The following is a 21467-nucleotide window of genomic DNA, read 5'->3' as shown; positions in this document are numbered from 1 at the left end:
CTGGGCTCCAACACCACGTTGCACTCCAACAGCTCTGCCGCATTGACCCTGGAGTGATGCACAGCATTCTTCCTCCATAGGCCCCCTCCGGGAGCAGCGACGGGTGAACCTGCACAACCCTGTGGCTCTTAAGTCTCTGAGGAGAGAGCAGAGCACATCCCTGGGGATCCCTGACAAGCTGTGGGGCTAACTTTCCCCTTCACACTGCTGGCTACTCTGAAATCCTTCTCCCTAACTCACAAGCAGATGTTTTTTTCTAAAAGATCCACTCTAGGAATTATTGTGGGGCAGTTCTCTGGCCTGTGTTATACAGGAGTCAGACTAGATGATCACAATGGCCCCTTCTGGCCTTTTAGTCTATGGATCTATAATTCTCAGTTACGCTAAGGCCTCTTTACACCCATCATAGGGTGACTGGCTCCTTTAAGGAGAGATGAGATCGGCCACCCCTGTGCCATAATTAATTAGCTGTTTCCCAGCCTGAGGAACAGGACTAAGGAGGGTCAGGTGAGCCCTGAGGTAGGGTCTGCTGGAGGTTGGGTGATCTGTAGTGGAATGGAGTGGAACCACAAGGAGTGGGCAGGCCCTGAGCTGTAGGAAGCTGAGTGCTTCAGGGGCCCAGTTCCTCAGGGGCCTGGCGCTTCATACCAGCATGGGGAAGGATGCAAGGAACAGACCCCAGAAGGAGCTGTGAACAGTACTTTAGGGAACCAGCCTGGGGGCTGAATGCTGAGTCCCAGAGCCAGAAGACTCTCCAAGGTAACCCAGAAAGGGGCTGGGAATAGGGCCCTGAGGGTGGGTTGAAGAGAAACGCCTGAATGGCAGAAGGACCGTTTGTTTGTTGGGACATTTTTAGTTGCCCTGTTGCTATCCCAGAAGGGATTGTTTTGCTTGTCACTTGGCTGGAGGGCTCAGCTGCATCTCTAGCACATCTTCAGTGTGTGGAGAGCTGAGACCCAACTTGGGGAGGGTAAGTGGACCTTAATGTGAACATTATTTGCAATTTCCACCCACTTCAAGGGCCTGAAACTCTGGCAGAGCAAAGTAAAAGGGTACTAGTGTAAATGACAATCAGACTTAAAAAGTATAATGGTCACCTAGGGTCTGGTTTCCTGTTGCCTTTTATCTTGTACAGTTGTTTACAGCTATGCAAAGGATAGTAGCGTTTACACCCCCTTGTGAATTCACTTTGCACAAGGTGCAAAGCTGCAGGAATCAGAATCGGGCCCCTTGCCTCTCTGCCTGTCAAACCCTGGCTGCAGCGGTGCATGGGCCTCATGCCAACTTTCTGCACAAGGGATGAATTTCACCCATTTGAAGGTATTTATCCAGGGCCTGCTTCTCGTTTATATTAAGCTCCCTTTATGCCACTTGGGCAGCATAAGGGTGCCCTGGAGCAGTGGTTCTCAACCAGGGGTTCGCCTACCCCGGGGGGGTAGGCAGAGGTCTTCCAGGGGGTGCATCAACTCATCTAGAGATTTGCCTAGTTTTACAACAGGCTACATAAAAAGCACGAGCAAAGTCAGTACAAACTAAAATTTCCTACAGACAATGACTTGTTTACGCTGCTCTATATACTATACACTGCGATGTAAGTACAATATTTGTATTCCAATTGATTTATTTTATATAATTATATGGTACAAATGATAAAATAAGCAATTTTTCAGTACTAGGGTGGCTGTGACACTTGTTTCTATTTTTATGTCTGATTTTGGAGGCAAGTAGTTTTTAAGTGAGGTGAAACTTGAGGGTACACGAGCCAAATAAGACTCCTCAAAGGAGTGCAGTAGTCTGGAAAAGTTGAGAACCACTGCCTTGGAGTGAGTGTTAAGACACCCTTTCTGGTTTTTCTGTTGGACAATGCCAATTCGTTGGAAGATAAATGCTTTGCGGAAATATATTGATTTCAGCAGAAGTTCATTTTGCAAGAGAAATTGAAAAAAGCGCTTTGCTAAGGTCCATTTTGGAATGGAACACTTTGTTTCTCTATTTCACAATGACCTTTCATTTCAATTTTTAAAAATTGGATATAATGTAAAATAAGTAGAAATTGGAATGAATGACTTTGATTTTATTGAAACAAAATGTTTCAATTGACCGGAAACAAAGCTGGGGATTTTTAGTAGGAAGAACTTCTGTTGTCTTATGCCAAGTCTCCACTGAGGAGCTAAGCTAGCATAACTATACTAGCAAAGCTCTGTACTGTGGACAAGCCCCCATGACTCTATTCCTCATCTGTAAAATGGGGAAAATACTCCCTTTGTCTGTCTTCCTTACTTAGATTGTGAGCTCTTAAGGGCAGAGACTGTCCCTTACCAGATGCTTGTACAGTACATAGACCTGATCTCCATTGGGACCTCTAGGCGTTAATGCAATACAAATAACAAATGCCTGTGAATTAATAACAATGGGCTCTTGATCCTACAAATGTTTACTACTAGGTTTAGAGCTTATTGCTATGAATAATTTCACTGACTGCCATGCAAGTGTAAAGCAGCACTCGTAAAGTGTAGTGTGTAATCGTTGTTTATAGAATGACCAAGAAACATAATTTCCCTGGTGCACGGCAGCTAATCCTTAGCTGAGAAAAAGTATTTAATCTTTATTATTTAAATTCCATGCAACTGCAATCAGATAGGAGAGAGACACGGGCATGTCATAAACATGTAATAGTCTGGCAGGGTGTAGCCCTGGGCCATATGCCTACCACTAACCCTAGAAAACACACTGTGCCTCAGTGCACCTGTCACACCGTTGCACTGAAATGCAGGCGCAGATTTCCTAGCGGGCACTGGTCGTCTCATACTTGGCTTGAAGTATGTTAATTGCAAATTGTGAGTCCTTATTAATCGCATTCCAGGAAGATGACTCAGCGAAGGATGTTTTAGTCTCTGTATTTTTACATTTTCCTCTTACTTTTTTGTGCATTATTTTATTGGATATAATAAAGACCGTTTGACTAGTCCTCACATACTCAGGCTAACACTTTCAAATCGGAGGAGCAGATTTGGTCACCTTATTCCTATTAATTTTAATGGGAATTGAGCATCTATGCCCTGGGTTAGCTTTGACCATCTCAATTCACCCTTTAGCTCTTCAAACTATTAATTTCTACAAGCCTCTACACACGTAACTAAATCTGACCAGTTTCCATGGACAAGTGTGTGGGGCCAAGAACTGCAAACACATAATCAGGTGTTCAGGTCATACGGTGTTGGGCACAGTATAAAAATCGGCACAGACAGAATGGTAGATTTTAGCCTAAATTGCCAAATTTTTCAAGCCAAGGTTTGGAAGAGTTGCTGCTGCATTCAGTAAACCAGCCAGCAGAAGGAAGATCTTTCCCCTGTATCAGAATCTTGGTTCTCGCTATGTAGCTTCACCTAGCTGCAAATCCGAGCAGTAACACATCAATCTACTCCAGTACCCAGGAAAGGAAAACATGCCCTCCATAGGTTGTGAAAAGTCCGGAGACAGCGTATTCTGTGGCTGACCAGCAAACAATTCTATTTCATGAACAGTATGTTTTGATTCGAAAAAAGCTTTGTTGAAAACTTTTCAACCCACGCTAGTTGATTCAGTAGGTTTCAGGAGGTGACAAAATAATAATGCTGGTGGGTTTCATTTAGCATGGAGGAAAAAAGACAACTCTGAAAACTACCATCTCTAATCCCACAAGCAATCCAAGGGTACACAGGCACCTTCAAACTTTGCATTTTAAAAAAAAAACTTCATGGGGAATGTTCAACCGTAAGCTTTTAAATTAAAATTCAAAGTGAAAAAGGCCAGAAGGAAGCACTATTAAAGTTATGGCTAACACAGCTTGTTAATAATGGGAGCCAGCAGAGGTCATTGTTTTACTGAGCCAGCAGGCAATCGCTCTCTGTTTCATTTACTAATATATTCAGTGCACCACTGCGGTAAGGCTGAGACTGCAAACAGCAGGAAATTCTCAGTTACGGGTTCTGCAGCTCACCCCGCTTCCCAGGGCACACTTAGAATTTGCTTTACTGCATAAACAGCTAAATATATACCTGTGTGACGAATATGGCCGGAATACTGTTACTACAGGAACCCTGACTTTGATATCCTGGACCAGATTCTAGTTTGTTCTCTGTCCCTTTGACACCACTAAGCCAGTGTGAAGGGGATGGACTCTGGTCTTAGCTGATCAGCAGACAAATGTCCTTCTGTGGTGAAAAGCAGGCAGAGCCAGCTTCTGCACCAGCCCCCTCTACTCACCATCTCAGCAGACTTGCATCACAAATAATGATACAGTTTCATGATGTATTCTTGTGATATTGTTAAACATGTGTGTCTAATGCCGTAGGTGTGTGTGGCTCTCTTTATAGAGAAGACAGACGCCGTTCCTGCCATGGGGCATATGAGATCTGGGTGGTGCAGGGAGTGATGACCAGGCACAGGGCAGGATGGGTGGTGAGAGAGAGGGAATGGGCTTATTTTGCCTGGTATATATGATATTGGTGCCTGTAAGTGTTACATTTATTCACTAGCATAGAGTGTGACACAGCGGAGTGAGACTGTGGGGAAAAGCAGGATTAGCCAGTAGAGGGACAAGTTATGTGATGAACAGGGCCAGGCAGGATATTTCAGGCAGGTGGTGGAGGGAGCCGTCTGGGAGAAAGAGCCAGTGGAAATGAAGGAAAGTGGGACTAGCAGAGTGAGAGTGGCAGGAGAGGAGAGAAAAGCAAGGGGTAGAGTCCGGAGGGCAAGAATGAGAATTTGATGGGTTCAAAGTGGGGAGATGCCCTGGATGGAGATGTGGGAGGGAAGGAGGAATTTGGCAGCAGACAGGCTGTGCTGTCACTTCCCTGCTATGCAAGGAACTGGGAGTTTGGGGGAGAGGGGTGGAAATTTCAGAAGAATCAGATGTTTATACAAATGGGTCCAGAGCCTCAGCTGGTGGAAACTGGAGTCATTCCACTTCACTCAATTGAGCTTTCCCAATTTACAAAGTCTGAGGATCTGGTCCATGTTCACGTTGGAAAATCTCATCCTTAGCCTTCTGATGCTTACAGAATCCTATTGTGATTCATTATGCTCCATGCAATTGTCACCCCACTCACAAACAGAGGGTTCTATCAACATCCAGTGAATGGGTCGCTTGTAAGACCTCCACCCTTCAGTGAAGGTAAGCTAGCGAGTGGAATTATACCCTACAGAGCAAACTGGAGGTTGCAAGTTGAATGGAGATTGAATTGGTAGGAGAGCAGGGCCAAAGGAAGGAAATGGAAGAGAAAGGAAGTGGGATGAGGATGACACAACAACAGGCAGACTTTCAGGTAAGTAGGGCCCTACCAAATTCGTGTCCATGAAAAACGCATCACGGACCATGAAATCTGGTCTCCCCCTCCTTGTGAAATCTGGTCTTTCGTGTGCTTTTACCCTATACTATACAGATTTCATGGGGGAGACCAGCATTTCTCAAATTGGGGGTCCTGACCAAAAAGGGAGCTGCACGGGGGGTCGCAAATTCATTTTAGGGGGTCATGGTATTGCGAGCTTTACTTCTGTGCTGCTCCCTTCAGAGCTGGGTGGCCGGAGAGTGGCAGCTGCCGAGTGAGGGCCCAGCTCTGCAGGCAGAGCCGCCGCCAGCAGCAGCGCAGAAGTAAGGGTAGCAGTCCCGCAACCTCCCTACAATAACCTTGTGACACCCCCACCCCCCAACTCCTTTTTGGGTCAGAGCCCTACAATTACAACACCGTGACATTTCAGATTTAAACAGCTGAAATCGTGAAATTTAGGATTTTTTAAATCCTATGACTGTGAAATTGACCAAAATGGACTGTGAATTTGGTAGCGCTACAGGTAATCGAATGGATGGAAAAGAGGTAATATTCACAGCTTGTGAAGGAAAAGATGCTGGTTTTAGAAGAGGGCTAATCTTGAACCTGGAGTGGTGAGTTATACTTGGTACTCGTGTTTTTTTCTTACCTGAGAAGATGTATTTGAATGGTCCATGGAGATTGTTTTGTTGGTTTGGGTTTAATTTGTGGAAATGCTTATTCCTTTCTAAATTCTACTTGTGGCTGGAGGATTAATTGAACATGAATCTTACTCCTTCTGCTCTATCAGAAGAGCATGGGGACACTGGCTAGGAAAGAGCTGAGGTTGTGCGAACATTGGGGTAATGAGGCTTCCGACATGAGAATTTTCTGGCATGTGGACTGGCAATTGTAATGAGAGCTGAAAGTGTGGAGAAGCAAGAAGGCTTGGCAGATCTAACCAGACAATAACTTGTCCACTTAGATTAAATCATCATTTAAGCGCTGCTTTTTTGTTTCAGCTGGCTGTCCTTTAAAGTGACAAATGGTTCTGAGCAGACTGTGACATTTCAGGAAGATGCATTGCCCTAAGGAGATGTCACTTCTACAGTGACGTAGGGAGCCTGCAGTTTGTTAAAACACCATTGGCAAGCTCCTCAGTGGTGTAAATCAGCATAGCTCCAGTGAATTCAGACAGAGATGTAGGGTCTGCATGCAACATCTCTTGAAGTCAATTTGTTGATTTACACCAGCTGAGAATCTATCCCCATTTCTCCTTGTGCAGTCCAAATCCCAAATGCCAGGTGTTGCTCCAATATGTAGTAGCTAAGATGAAATGTTCCTAGCTCACACTACCACATCTTCACTACTATTGTTACCTGAGCTAGCTAGATTAAAGCTAGCCCTGGTATGCCTACCCATTCCACAACTGCACCTTCACTTGCAGAATAGATGCACCCTGCAATAAAACTCCCTTCAGCTCATTTTGAAAATTCCAGCTGAATGTTTTCCTCTACACATAGGTGAAAGAGCACTAACTTTGTGTGGTAAGGATTCCTGGTGGATGTCTCCTTCTGAAAGCCCAGCCCTGTTGTGATATTTAGAGGTTCCATGATTTTTCAATGGTGCAGAAAATCTAATATTTTGCTTGTTGTGTATCTAAGATAAAAACAACCACCTGTGTGGCGGTTCAGTGATGAGACAGAACACAGCTTTATCCAAGCAAGCAGGCTGGTCAGCGGAGATGGGCTGTTCTGCCCCCCCGCCTTCCACCTTCTCCTTTTATTATATTTCTCCCCCTAAGCATTACACACTGCTACACAAAGGAATGTATGACGTTGATTCATATACTTAGTTACCATCCTTTATCTACTACAATCCTGGTTCTCAGGCCTTGAGCCCAGGCTAAGAAAGCGTCCCACAGTTGCTGTCCAAACAATCAAGTTCTCATGGTTCATATCTAGCCCTTCTCCTTGGATAGAGCAATGTGTGCATTGCTTCTACGAAACAGTCAGGGTGTGCCCCGCCTGCTTCCAGGTGGAATAGCTAAACATTAACCCTTCACACCTGGGAAAAGTTCTGACTTTGATTAGTTTGACCAAGGGGAGTGAACAATTGTTGCAATGACAGTTGGTGAGAATGGGAGGAGAGTACTTCAGTGTTGGAAGGATGCGTGTATATTCAGACATGTGACAGAGGTAACGTGAAATGGACAGCAAGTGTTTATTGGCTAATCGTCCCACCCTTCACAGCAGATGGGAAATATAAGAAATGGATTGGAAGAGAAAACATTGGCCCTGATCCAGCAATCACTTACACAACTGAGTAACTTTTCAAACCCCAGGAGGCCCATTGACTTCATGTGCAAAGGCCCCACTTTACTCACATAAATATGTATTTGCAAGAGCAAGACCTTTGACTATAGCAGAAGCGACCCCCTCCTACCCCCCGGTGGCTGGAAAAAAAAATCAGATTTCCTCAGAATAACCTAAAGAATCTTTTATAAACTTAACAAGAAGGAATGTGCTCCAGGAATCTGTACAAAATTATTTATTTGTAATAACAAAAACTTGTTTAGTGAAGCATTCCATGAAAGCTACTTTGTTTTTTTGTTTGTTTGTTTTTTTATGAAATACAAGACAGAAGGACAACTGGAGCAATGCTGTGAGTCTTAAAACATTGTTACCCATGAGGACTAAATTAACACCTGGAGCATACCAGGTGAAGTAGTGTAGAGTAAACTGAACTTTGTGTTAGACAGTGATGTTTTGCATAGTTCATAGGCAGTTAGCTGATTTGGATACCTGTACGTATGTACATATATATAAAACCATCCATTAACTGTAGCAGATGTCGTAGTTTCTATCCCTTCTAAAGAAGTCATCTGCCATTGTCATGGTGCCAGGATAGTCCATACAGTCTGCACTTGGATAAGGGAAATACTCTGATACTCTGAATGTATCCAAGTGCTCTGAGGCACAGGATGAGCAGTAACAGGCAGAGGGGGAGCAGCTGTACTGCGGATGGGAGCACTCCTCGAGAGGATAGCCGTAGTTCGTGGTGTCTAGAGGACAAAGAGGGCTGATGTTCAGTGGAGCAAAAGGAGGCAGTTGAGGTGGGGAGTAGCTATAGTCTAATGGGCTGGACAGGTCAGATGAGGCAGGAGATCCAGGAACCTATAACAATGGAGAGAAAAGAAAATGTGGTGGGAAATGAGGTCACTAATAATGGGTGTTCAAATAACTACACAGACCAGAAAAAATACACTCTTAATTACAAGGCCCTGAATGCATGACCACATCACACCCCATTCTGGAGTTACCCTGGTCCATTGATAGTTCCAGAGTTTTGAAATCAGTGGGCTTCACAAAGTGACTGTGAACTCATCAAGATGTCAGAATGTGTGTGTGGTTCTTCTGGAAGCACCGCCCTGATCCCGCAATGAGCTCTGTGCACGAGGACCTCTGCACCCACCCTGAGTCCCGGTGACTTCAGTGAATGTCTGTGCTGACAGAGGGGTCCATCTGGATACAAGTCACTGCAGGATCGGCGCCTTAGTGCTCAGCAAGGGAGCATGCTAGAGAAAAGTCCCACATATGCCAGGTGATAGCCCTGAACAGGGGCTGCTCGGCCCCAGTTCTGTTCTATACAAGTTTGTGTAGAATAACAAATTCCAGCAAGACATCATTGGGGTAACTGGCTTTGCCACAATTTTTTCTGATGAATAACTGGGATATCTGAGGACATTGCACTCTGTTTGGTGTTGGTCCTTTAACCCTCCTGCCATGAGCATGTAGAATGCATGTCACTAAATGACATGTTATAAACGTAGCTGTTTTCTAAACTGCTAGTTACATGCAGTTTTAAACCCTCCTGTTTCACAGCATAAGCCAACCTCTACCTGAGGAGGGTCAGGAAGGAACTTTGCAGTGGGCAGGTTATTCCATTACTGCTGACTTCAGGGGTTCTTGCACCTGCCTCTGGAGCTATCAGAACAGAATACTGAACCAGGTGGAACAATGGTCTGACCTGCTCTGGCAGTTCCTATCTTGCTATTCATGAACATGTCAGTGGCATTAATTTAACCCTTAGGATCCAGGGGGGTGGATTGGGGTTGTCCCCTGGCCCCTCCCTAAAGAGGTTCCATGGATTACAGGGAGGGGAGAATAGTGTATTGGAAGTGACATGCCTCAATTCTGCAACCTCAGGTCAGGATCAACAGGTTCCTCATGCCCTCTCCCAGGATATGAGAGAGCCCCAATTCTACATGGAATCCCAGACTCTCCCCTCCACCTGTGGAGTTGTTGGAAATGAATCATGCTCATGAAACCAGTCTGAACCCAGAGCCTCAGGGAGTGGGGATTTTTATTTTGCCCATTTCGTTTCCCTTCTTGATTTCCTTGCTGGATGTGCTTAGGTGATTTTGCTCAAGGTGGTGCAAGCTATAACTACAGACACCACCAGTCCAGCTCAGTAAAGAACGCAACCAACTTACCAGGCTCTGGTTAAAGCAGAGAGGGGTTGACAGGAAGGTGTCTGGGTTATAGTGGGTAGAAGTCTGTAGAGCACTCAGGGATGGGTCCATAGGCGGCTCTGTCTGAAGATAGGTATCAACCAGTTGCTCCAAATAACTTGGGTTTTCTTCACAGGAAATGCAATTTGGAAACTGCCGTGGCTGGAAATAGTTGGGGGCAGAAGAGACAGGTTCTGCATCAAAATAAGCTGCTAGGAGAGGAAGAGAAAAATGGAGAGTGTTCAGTACTTGTGCTTACAAAGGGAGGCTAAGCTAGCTGTATGTTTCCTTTGGGTCAGGCTGGGATACCCTGGTCTGTGCTGAGCAGCATCTTGTGCGGCAACCAGTCCCACGGAACACAGTGAATCTGGACATGGAGGAAAGGCTCTTCAAGTGTAGACTGAGATTTCCAAAGGGTTCTATGAGAGTTAGGTGCCTAGTTCCCATTGAAAGTCAATGCGGGCTGGGGGGAAATTTTTCAGAAGTGCCTGAATGACTAGGGAGCTTAAGTCCTCTTGGTTTCCCATGGGGACTTAGGCTCTAAGTCACTTAGTGCTTTTGAAAATTGTGGGATCCAACTTCCTTAGACTCCTTTGAAAATTGCAGCTTGACTCTGAAAGTAAATCCAAAGCAACCCTGAGAGCATGTAACGCAGTGCTGTGCTGCTGCTCTTTTACCAGTTGGGTTTTGCCTTTAGCCTCTGCTGAACTCCGTGTTCCAGGGATGCACGTCTCCTTTAAAACAAAAAATAGCTTCTCATCTTCATAAGCAAGGACAGAGGCAAAACACTCGAGAGACCAGAGCTGTCCCTACATTACTTCTGAAAAATTTGGCGAGTATGTAGATGATACAGACCTAGGTTCAGCTGGTGTCATATGGAAGAGGGCAGGGGTCAAAAAGGCTCTAGGGCCAGATTTTCATTTACACCAAGACCTCTTTGCACTGCAATACTCTAGTACTGGGTATCAATTACCAGAGCGGTGTAAATAAGAATTTGGCCCTCTAGGCTTGACTACATTTCATGTTAAATTCAGCTGTTCTCAAACAGTTAATAACAAAGCCCTGATCTTGCAAACACTTATCTATGCAGGTAGTCCTGTTGATCTCAATGGGATTGCTAGCACGTGTAACATTACTCTCATGCGTAAGTGTTTTCAGGACTGGGACCAAAGTGTTTAACTGGACCGTGGGGAAAAAAACATGCACCCAAAAGAAAGAGAAAGATTTACCAGCCTGAAAAAGGTTATGTGCGTCTCAAGTTTCTATATTAACATAAGCAAATTTAAACCCCAAATATTTATTATTTAAGCATTTCCTTGTCCACACAATGTATACATGCACACATTTACAGATGAACGGGGAAACTTTCTGGATCTCTTAGCTACCAACATCTAGAGAATAAAAGATCTGAAAAGTCCAAACTCATATTTTTTTCTCCCACCTCCTGGATATTGGTGTCAACCAGGAAGGAGCTGTTTATGCATCTCTGTTGAAAAGACTGACACCCCTTCTGAACTCTACAGGGAGAGGGGGAAAGAAAGAAACTGACTCTGCTGGAAGCTAAATGATTGGCAAGACAACTAACGCTTTAAAACGTTCTGGTCCCATCTGACACTCAGATGAAGGCAGTACCAAGAGATAGAAATCTTGATGAAGGCACCACGGCAGTGTTATTCTGCTGGTAATAAATGTTACCGACTAATTGGAGCTTTCATCCTCTGTAGAAAAGGCAAACTACATGGATATGAAGACAAAATTTCTGCTAGAGTGAGGGCAAAATGTACCCTGCTTGTCTTACTGCATCCTCATCTGCATTTAGTGAGCATTTTTCAGGTTCTGATTGGTTGGATTCCTAATTAAATGGTAGTGCTTGCCTCAAGCCTTGCACCAAGGGCTAAAAAGACTTGGACTGGAGGAATAGGTGGGGGGAGGGGAGAAGGGGGATGCTCTTTGTACCAACCTGTGCAGGGAGGAGAAACAGATTCTGGAAACTGGACACTGCTGCTGCCTCGGGAAACCTGACAAAACAGAACAGAAGGAAAATAGCAAATGCAAGTGTTTCTGTTTTAAGAGATCAAAGGAGATCTTTTTCCTGAACATTGAGGTAAGTCACAATTACCTTTCAAACTTACTTATGCAAACATTAATGATTGTTGTTTTTATTACCTGTGTGTATTACATTCAGTTGTTCTGTTAGTTATGTAGCACTCTCAATCTGTGTAACGTATTGTTCCAGAGGGCCACCCAGATAACAATAGATGTGCATTACAATGAATTGTTCTAATGTGAAATATGTAGCTACTCTGATGTCCATTCCATTGTTCCATTACTGTTAATTCACCATAGATGTGTCTATACTTGTTTTAGTCATGTTTTTAACATTTGTTAATTAGCAGGATTATAAATTCTAGTGTGGACATGACACAAAAAAACCTCTAGGGTTCAACATGAGTAGGAACAATTTATAATCGTGTTAGCTAACACGTTTAAAACACAACGAAAAAATCAAGTGCTGCTTACCCTGTGTAGCACCACACATGCGCACCAGACTGAATTGTTCCACTGCACACTTCACTTTGCAATCTACAAGTGTGATTACTCTAATACTGCAACACTTATAAGAAAACTTTTAATGTTGTTTTCCCTGAGGATTTGTAAACTGAAACTTACAAATCAACAAGCCTATTAGAAAATCACATCCAACATTATCGGTGAAATCCTGGCTGCACTGAAAACAAAAGTGAGGTTTGCCATCGACTTCAAGGGGACTTCACTCTAGCTATTCAGACCGTGGCTTCTTCTGATCAGATGGTTTTAACTTATGCTGATCAGAGCTTCATTTCTTCCATTCAAAATGTTCCTGAGTTAGAGTGGCTGATTTCCCTATCAAGAACTTCCTAACGTTTGCCCAGTTATTTAACACTTAAACTGTAATTATTCTCTATGGGAGGGAAAAAAACATTATTTAAATCCGGGCAGTTCTGGAAGAATTGGCAAGATTGATATTCTCTGTTTGGTCTATACGTACACAATATGTAGCCTCTGTTACCTCCCCACTAACAGTAGAGTGGGTTTTAGTTAACTTGCAGGTTCTGTCCTGCAGAACGCTTTAAAGTCTAGCTTTCCATTACACGTGTGTCCAGTACCTAACACAATGGGACACTGATCCGTGGGGCTGCCACGATACAAATAAATAATAACTAGTATAAATTCTGTTAAGCACAAAGCTAATCTCCTGCACCACCAGCTTTGGGTCTCCTTAGTGGATGGAACAATCATGGTGTAAACATTGAGTGAATAGCAAATTAAGACTAGTTCAGTCCAGCCTCTTAACATCCAGCTGGAACATTTATAGAGTATGTAAGTCCTTAGCCATTTTATAGAGGAAGAAGGAAGGGGTGACTTTACACTTAAGAGACAAGTACCCTGCAGCATTTCAGTGCTAGAGGGCTCCATTCACCAACCCTCTTTATTTGTGGTTGCAGGTTGCAGTCTGCTCAGCTTCTTGTGCAATCAACCGCTGCAGAGAGCAGGAGGTGGGAGATTAAATCTGAAAACCATCCAGGCTGTAATGTCATGAACCAGGAAGCAGTAATGATTTACCAACCTCTTTATGCAAAAACACAGGGCAGCCTGAGCTAGAGGGCTCACTTACAAGAGAAGTGGAGTGTTCTGTGTGTGTCAAGTCTGCATGAATATGTAGGTCTCCTTAACCCTTTCCTTCTCTCCAAATAGTTTATGGTTTTGAAATGCATTAAAGGCCTTAATTCCACAAAGCACTTAAGCATGTGTATAACTTCAAGCACACACTGGGCCTATTCACATGCTTAAGTGCTTTACTGGATTGCAGCCAGAGTGTTCTGCATTAAGGGCCTGATCCTGCACCAGTAAAGTGTTTTTATTTATTTAAATGGGAGTGGGATCAAGCCCTATTTAAATGGCTCTTTGCTCATACTCACTTTCTAACTTTCTTTCAAGACAAAAGGAAATACATCTCTGGGGTTTTCTTTTTTTTCTTTTTCTTTTTTTAAACATGAACAAAGTTGCATTACCCATTATAAAAATCCCAAATTTTCAAACACCTTCCAGGGGTTTTTTTAGTACAGGTTAAGAGATAAGAGTCAACATTTCCATTGTTACCAGCCCTAACAAACTGAAAAGAAAAATGTTAAAGGAGAAAATTATCCCCTTGAAACAATAAAGATAGAAGATGCATGCACAGTAAAACAGGGCACCAGAAACTACCTTGTATCAGGCAACACTGAACATCAGCTGCCAGCCAGCTGCTCATTCACCAAGCTTGGCTTGGTCCCTGTGAAATTCTTCACCGTAACCTCCAGTGTTCAGTAACCTAACTAATTTTATGTCATTACCAATTTGGCTACCACACTGTTCACTCCTAATCTAGATCATCAATAAACATCAGTCCTGGTACAGAACATTGGACACTCAATGTTAACTTTTGGTCATGTTGAAAATTGACCGTTTTTCCCTGTTCATGTCTCCTGGCTAGTTTCTCACCCCTGACAGCACTTTGCCTTTCACCTCAGGGTGACTAATCTCTTGTGAGGCACTTTGTGAAAGGATTACATGATTACCACATACATGATGTTCTCCTGCAGGCACGGTTTTGCTAACACGCTCAGAATTACAACAGATTACAGAGGTGTGATATTCCTTCACAGAAGCCAGGCTGATGTGTACCTGTGTCGTGTTTTGTAACTTCAGTTTTAATTATCGTTTAGTTTGATTCCCTTGATAATGAAGTAAGGCACACTGCTCTACAAATTGCCAAAATCACCCCTCATGCCTTTTTTTTGAAAGAGTGGTAACAAGTTCACTCCCCTCCAGCTCTCTGGTACAGTAGCTGATTCTAATGAGAGGCTACCAATTCTTGCTGACAGATCAGCCTCTTTGTCCTTAAGTTTCCATACCAAGAAAGAAAATAAACTCTTGAGTTTTGCCCCCCGGGAAAATTTGTGTCACGGAGATACTCCCTCTGCACAGGATAATAGCTGCTGCAGTGGCAGAACAATACAGGGGGGATCTGAGCTCATTCCTGGGCATGGATCCAGCACATCTGGAGAGAGCTGAGTTTGGCCTTTCACTCTTAGGCCACCAGTGCCTGAGAGTTCTATGGAACCACTGCTTTAGAGACCTGGTCCAAAGTCCATTGAAGTCAATGGAAAGACTTGCGTTGATTTCAACTGGTTTTGGAGCTGGCTTCTAGCCCTTGGGGATCCAAGCTAAGACCCTCCTTCCTAGGCCAGCAGGAGTTAGGAGCAGTATGATGCCAGCACATTCAGCCCTGGGAGGATTTGGTTGTGTACCCTCCCCAGGTGCCAGCAGAAGCTGGACGCTGTGCAGAGCTGGTGCCTTCAGTCCCTGGCTGATGACTAAAGGAGCCCCTGAACAATGGAAGGCCTTTGGGGGTTTTTGTGGGGGGAGGAATGACATTCTTTTGGGCTCTGAGCGCTACCTCTTGGAGAGGAGAACACGATGGGAGTCTTAGTACCACACAGAGCTTTACATGGGAGGGTCCTCAAAGCAGGCAACGGGGGCTTTGGTTGAGTCAGATAGAACAGACATTGTCCCCTGCTGCTCCCTAGGGATTCAGAGCAGGCCTGTCTGTCAAGCCTTGTCTACACAGGGGAAATTGACCAGCAGAGTTATTCCAGAGCTGCTGTTCCTGTATAATTGAGCTATTCCAGAATAACTCCCTTGTGGGGAAGGGGGCACTCTCTTCTGGAATAAAAGTGAGCAGAGTAACTAGTCCAGAGCAAACTAATTTTTATTCCAGAATAGAGCATCCAGTTGGGGGAGTTATTCTGAAATAACTAAATTGGTCAGTTTCCTCTTGAAGACAAGCTCTCCCTTTTGCCTGCATCAGCAGCGTCTGCTCCTATGGCTCTGAGTTCATTAAGTTGATGGAAGAGAAATAGTTTCTTATTCTTAAATTACAACATGGAAGAAGCTAGTATTTTGTCCTTACAGTGGTATCAGTTGCTGCTTGTCGTGCTCTCCTCTGCTGCAATAACTCTTTCACGGTAATCTTTACTCGAACACCTTGATACACCTTGGGTTTGCCTGAAAAATGAGTTTAAAAACAAGGTTGTATGGATGAGAACAACAAAGCAGGCACTTCAGCGTGGTGATATTTAAAATATCAAAGAGTAAATTCAGTGTGTTCTTGGTCACACTTTCTATAAAGGGTATATTTACAAAGAGTTTGTAAAGGGTTTATAAATTATTAATAGACTTTTTAATAAATGGTTAATCAGTTATTACAGAATGCCATAGGTCCCTTGTAACCATTTCATGATTGTAATATGCTTGTAACATTTATGAACACTTTGTAGACTATTTGCAAATGTACCCTTAATATATAATAAATATAATTGTGACCACATTTTCTTTTTCCTTAAGAGTTTCTTTTTTTCTTAGTAACAAAGGCTGGAGAAATGAATGTCACTTAGCTCTTCACCTGAAATTCAGAGAACACTTTAGAAAGGAAGACAAGTACAATTATCTCCACTTTACTGATGGGAAGACTAAGGCAAAGAGATATTAAGACCCCAATCTTGCAAACACTTACACGCATGCTTAACTTTTAATATTGTGAATAGTCCCACTGACTTCCATCAAAGTTAAGCACATATGTAAGTGTTTGCAAGATCAGGGCCTAAGCAACTTGCATAAAATCACATAGTAAGTCAGTGGCAGAACCAAAAATAGACCCCAGGTACTCTAACTCCCAACCTTGTCTGCTGGACTATAATGTCAAATTAATTTGAATCTGTACAATAGCCTGAAGTTTTCAATGCAGGAAACAGACATGGGCACTGCGTTCATCCACCATGTTAAGAACAGGAATAAAAACAATGCAAATATGTGGGTGATTATTCTTTTATAGGACTAAGCAATACTATGAATAAAATGATTGCGCTTTCAAGAATCACTCTCTGTGAGACCCAGTTTTCTTTCTTTCTTTAATGAGAGGAGTCATTCTCTACAACTCGTTTGTTTCAGACATGCATGTGGGCCTCCATCAGTCAGCAAAAACAATCACCACACACTAGCTTAGTCCGAACTTTGTATTTGGAGTAGTTAAGAATTTGCCTATTGACAAGAAACCACCCCAGACGCTCTTGCTGGAAGAAATATTTAACACCCATTGCAGTTTAGTTCAGTTTTTAGAATTGCTTCATTTTGCACTCAGTATATTTCTCTCTGAAGTGATCCTGCAGAGGCTCGGTAAAACAGACAAACACATTGTAAACCTGGGATTGAATCTTGTAAACCCTTATTCACGTGGCCCCAGTTCTGCTATCAGACCTGGCACTGAAGCTCTCCCTGGGCACAGGGATCCACCCACACAGTTCTGATTGCAGGATCCAGCTCCAACTCCTATTGTGTGCAATGGGAATACTTATGAGTAAGGGCTTGCAGGATCCGGTTCACAGCTAATATTCTGCCTTTGGAGACCCTGCAACATTACCTGGCCCTTGCTTGGACGGGTAATAGAACAGTCCCATGGGGAGCAATTATCTAGCTATGCACTGGTATTTATAATATACCCATCTATTGCCTGTTTGATCCTCTAACAGCAACTTTCAGCCTCTGCTTTGCTGTGACATAGGCAGTGTGTACCCGTTGATCCACAACTGGCTGGCACTTGCTACCTTTCACTCCTGCTCTGCCAGGGGTGCTAGATTGACAGTGGAGCCTGTCCCTATCCTAGTGCAGACAGTGTCTCTTCTTAGCGCCACGGGCCTGTTTAATGACAGCCTGCCATACACAGTGACATTGTCTTTAACATGGTGCCTGGTGTTAACAGTCCTTGCCCCTCATTGCAGACCACAGGCCAATCAGTGTGGTATCCAGAGGAGGAGGTTCTATTGAGCTGCAAACTCAGCTCCCTGGGGATTATTTATTCTGGTCATTCCATTTTATTTTTTGAAAACTGCAAAATATGTTTCCTTGAATCTGAAGGAGAGAAACATTTAACAGGAACCCTTTGCTCCAAGCCTCTCCTGTTACAAGGGCTGACATCTTCGGCCCTGAGCCAGCAAACCTGCTTAGATTTATGCATGCAAACAGTTTCCTTAGCAGGTTTCAGAGTAACAGCCGTGTTAGTCTGTATTCGCAAAAAGAAAAGGAGGACTTGTGGCACCTTAGAGACTAACCAATTTATTTGAGCATAAGCTTTCCTGAGCTACAGCTCACTTCATCCGATGCCTCTGTTGGCTCTGGGTCAGGCCAACAGAGAGGCAGGGTCCTGCCTGGGCTAAGTGGAGATGTGACAGGTACCCAGGTCAGCAGCCTGGGACTGACCCTTCACTCCACACTGCCTGCGGTCTGCACCTGCTTCATTTCACCTTCCTGGCAAATCTCAGCATCCATGGGGGGGAGAGCCAGTCCGAGCCTCAGGCCAGGCTGGTCCTTCCCCTGCCTCCCCAAGCTGAGCGCTGAGCTAGGGTTAAATCTGGCTCAGCGGTAGGCAGCTGACTGTGTGGGAGACAAGGGAGGGAGGTTTCCACCCTCCGGCGCTAGCCGGGTCCCGTGGCTGCACCCCGGCCGGGCTCAGGGGGTCGCCCAAGGACCCCAAAGTTCCTCCCAGGCGGGGAGGTCGGGGTGAGGTGCGCAAGGGGCCCCTTGGGCAGGGCGCCCCGGGGAGATGGGGGGCGGCAAACGGCCGCGCAGGGCGCCCCGGGGTGGGAGCTCGAGCCCAGCGGGGAGCTGCAGGGGGGCGCGCCGGGACTGGGATGCGCAGCGCCCCGTGCGCAGCTGCCTGCGGCCCCCAGCCAGCTCCACTCCCGGGCGCGGCGCGGAGCGGGAGGCCGCTGCGGCTCAGCCGGGCACCTTCCTTCCGGAGGCGGCGGGTCCCCGCTCGGGGTCTGGGATCCCCCCCCCCACCTTGGCCGGGAAAGCCCGGCTCTGTGAGTAGCTCTGATCGGGGACGGGGGGCAGGCCCCGCACCCCGAGCCCCACTGCGCACCCCCGGGCTGCCCCGTTCCGCGTCCTTTGCGCCGGGGCACCATGCGCCTTGCGCCCTCTGCCAAAACTCCGCATGCCGTGCGCCCACCGCCCCCTGGGCCGGGAGGGGGCCCCTCCGCAGTTCCGTATCCTGTGCGCCCCCCAGCCTGGCTGTCTCTAATTCCCCCGCAGCCTGGCCTGGGATCCCGGCCCTACACCTGCCGGAGGTGAACACAGGGGCTGCCCCCCACCCCTCATCAGTCTGGGACCCCCCGGGGCCGGGCTGTCCCCCATCTCCCCAGGATTAGCCCCCGTCGATCTGAGGCTGTTTCCCCAGGTGTCCCCCCACCCACCCCGCATAATTCAGCTGCTGGCCTCTCCAGGGCAGGAGCAGAGCCAGCTTGAGCTCGGCGCAGGTGTCTGGGGAGGGGAGTTAGGGGTTGCGCTGGGGTGGGGGCCGGAGCTGGGGGGAGCAGCCCCACCTGACACCCTCATGGGCCGCGGGGCGTTTGCTGTCCGGCAGCGCCACTTCTGGTTACAGCGGCCGTGGTACCAGGGCACTTCGGGGGGCTCTCCAACTGGGGATCGAGTGTAGGAGGCACGGTTCCCCTTTTCAGCAGCCCTAAAGGGGAGATCTCTCCCTGCCTGTGCCGCATCTCCCCCGGGGTCTGGCTCAGGGGAGTCCTGGGCCTGCCGAGTCCCACTCGGGTCAGATCGTCCCTGAATATTAAAATCCACAACTAATCACCTGGGAGCGCCGAGTTACGTTCCCAGAGTCTAAATTGCACCCGCGATTGGGCGCGTTAACCCTGAAATCTGCAGCCCCCGGGTGCCAGCGGTCCCCGGAGCACTGGCTAAAAGTGCCCAATTTGCAAAGTAGGTTAGGGATGAGCAGCATGTTTTTAAAAGGCTGAAATACTTTAACAGTGGTTATTTAAAGCCCCTGCATTCCTGTGCACAAAACACCTTTGCTTTTCCCCTGTACCTTGCGTTGGGTGTGTGTATGATTCTACATATAATGTGTCCTGCATATGATCAGTGTCCACTTAAAAAACTGATTTGGTTGCACCTGGGGTTATACAAATATTAACTTTTTCTTTCTCTCCCCCCCCCCGTCCCCATTTTGAAGGTAAAATGACCAAAAATGGAGGCTAATGAAAACATCTCCCAAATTCTTGAAGAAAAGGTTTAAACTGAACTTACCGGACATGCTGACCTGAAAGAATAAGCAACTTTTGTAACAGCTGATGTTGCAGCAGAAGACTCAACCACCTAGGCTCCTAGATGCTGGGGGGAGAGGGAACAAAAAAAAAAACAATAATTTTAAAATTTAAAAATAGGAATACCCAAGACCATTGTGAAAATTCCAGGTGGAGACCAACAATATTAATGTTTTATACCTACAGATATAAGTTTGAGTTTTTCTCCCCTAATGCCAAGTATTTAAAACCTCTAGAAACCAATGATTTGACAATCAATGATTGCGCGATACTTTCAATTTGAATATTCAAAGGCTTAACAAAATGGGCTATCTTTTTGTGAAACCCAGCACATCCCCATGTAGCAGAGGGTCTTGGGGAATAAGATTTGGTGGGGAGGCCTTCCCCACTCCTTGCTTTTGGGACATTTTGAACATTTTATCCACCTTTCCACAAACAAAGCGGATGCCCCGAAACCTGGTCAGTATTTTCATCTCAGATACACACACTTGGCTCCAGTGCTCTCATATTTCACTTGCTAGCTGCAAAGGACTTTCTGCAAGGGAGCAGGGTGATTTTTGCACAATTTTTCACATTTTAAGGGTAAATTTGAGGATTTTTGGTGAAAATGGCAGTTGGTGGGCGTGGCATAATAGAGACACTGTCTAGGGCACCAGAGTAGCTGTCACTGACCAAAGTGGGCTTTTATTTCATTCTGTTCCCCTCCCTCATCCCCCCTTTCTGCCTTTTGTTGGATTTTATTTGTATTTTCCCCAGTTCATGATCTTCACACCTATTCCATAGAGTGGCCTCTTTCAGATTAGATCCCCCAGATTAGATCCCCCTACATCCCCTGTGTGGGGATCCTTGCATGGACAGCCAATTTAGCTGGAGCAAGGGTAGCTTGACATGTTTTTGGCCAACGTTGGACAATCAGTATAGAATCCCCATTTTTTTTACACTGTATGTAAACATTCCCTATGCCCTGCAGTTAATACCCTCCACCAGGAATTGTTGCTTAAAGCAGAAAGCAGGATAGGCTGTTAATCATCTACCAGCAGTTTAATTTAGCTATTGTTACTCTTTTTTTCTTAAGTGCAACAAATGTACTTGATCTGTGTTAGGGAGTGGCACAGAGGTGGTCTCAGAAAAGTCCCTATTCCAGCCCTGAAAAATTTTCACACAAAAACTGATTACTTTTGTTGGGCCAACTACTGGAGCAGAATATCAGGAGAGAAAGCCCCTAACTTCAGTATAAGTATAAAACATATAATGTCCCCATAGTAATAATTCTGTTTTATATCTGCTTTTCACCATAAGGTACACTCACCAATTTCACTGTTGGTGGATAAAAAAACAACATGCTCTGCTTTAAGACACAACTTGAAGGTGGATGTTTTGTGAAAGGAATACTAGATAGCTGTTTCCAAATCCAGTATAAATCCTCCTGCAGAAACGGACAGATTTCCACTCATGGGACTTGATTTTAAA

At 45.3% G+C, this 21467-nt stretch overlaps 1 protein-coding gene across 1 annotated transcript; it reads right to left on the bottom strand.

Moving 5' to 3' along the window:
- Window positions 1-7946: 7946 nt before the first annotated feature.
- Window positions 7947-17336, bottom strand: POU2AF3 (POU class 2 homeobox associating factor 3). Its single transcript, XM_073320604.1, has 5 exons — window positions 17300-17336; window positions 15794-15888; window positions 11762-11819; window positions 9784-10013; window positions 7947-8464 (listed from the first exon to the last, which is right to left on the bottom strand). The coding sequence occupies exons 1-5, from the start codon at window positions 17334-17336 to the stop codon at window positions 8126-8128; spliced, it is 759 nt and encodes a 252-aa protein (XP_073176705.1). The 3' UTR covers window positions 7947-8125.
- Window positions 17337-21467: the final 4131 nt, after the last annotated feature.

This window comes from Lepidochelys kempii, chromosome 22 (genome assembly GCF_965140285.1).
Source record: "Lepidochelys kempii isolate rLepKem1 chromosome 22, rLepKem1.hap1, whole genome shotgun sequence".
Classification (NCBI taxonomy): Eukaryota; Metazoa; Chordata; order Testudines; family Cheloniidae; genus Lepidochelys; species Lepidochelys kempii.
Note: the sequence above shows the minus strand (reverse complement) of the source record. Positions and strands in the feature narration are given on the sequence as shown.

Excerpts from the sequence above, each read along its gene's own strand:
- POU2AF3 (XM_073320604.1), bottom strand. The coding sequence starts at position 17,336 with ATGGGACTGTTCTATTACCCGTCCAAGCAAGGGCCAG. Across the intron at positions 11,820-15,793 it reads AAGCAGCAACTGATACCACT|GTTTCCCGAGGCAGCAGCAG; the intron begins GTAAGGACAAAA and ends CTGTTTTGTCAG. Across the intron at positions 8,465-9,783 it reads TCTGCTTTAACCAGAGCCTG|GTTCCTGGATCTCCTGCCTC; the intron begins GTAAGTTGGTTG and ends CCATTGTTATAG.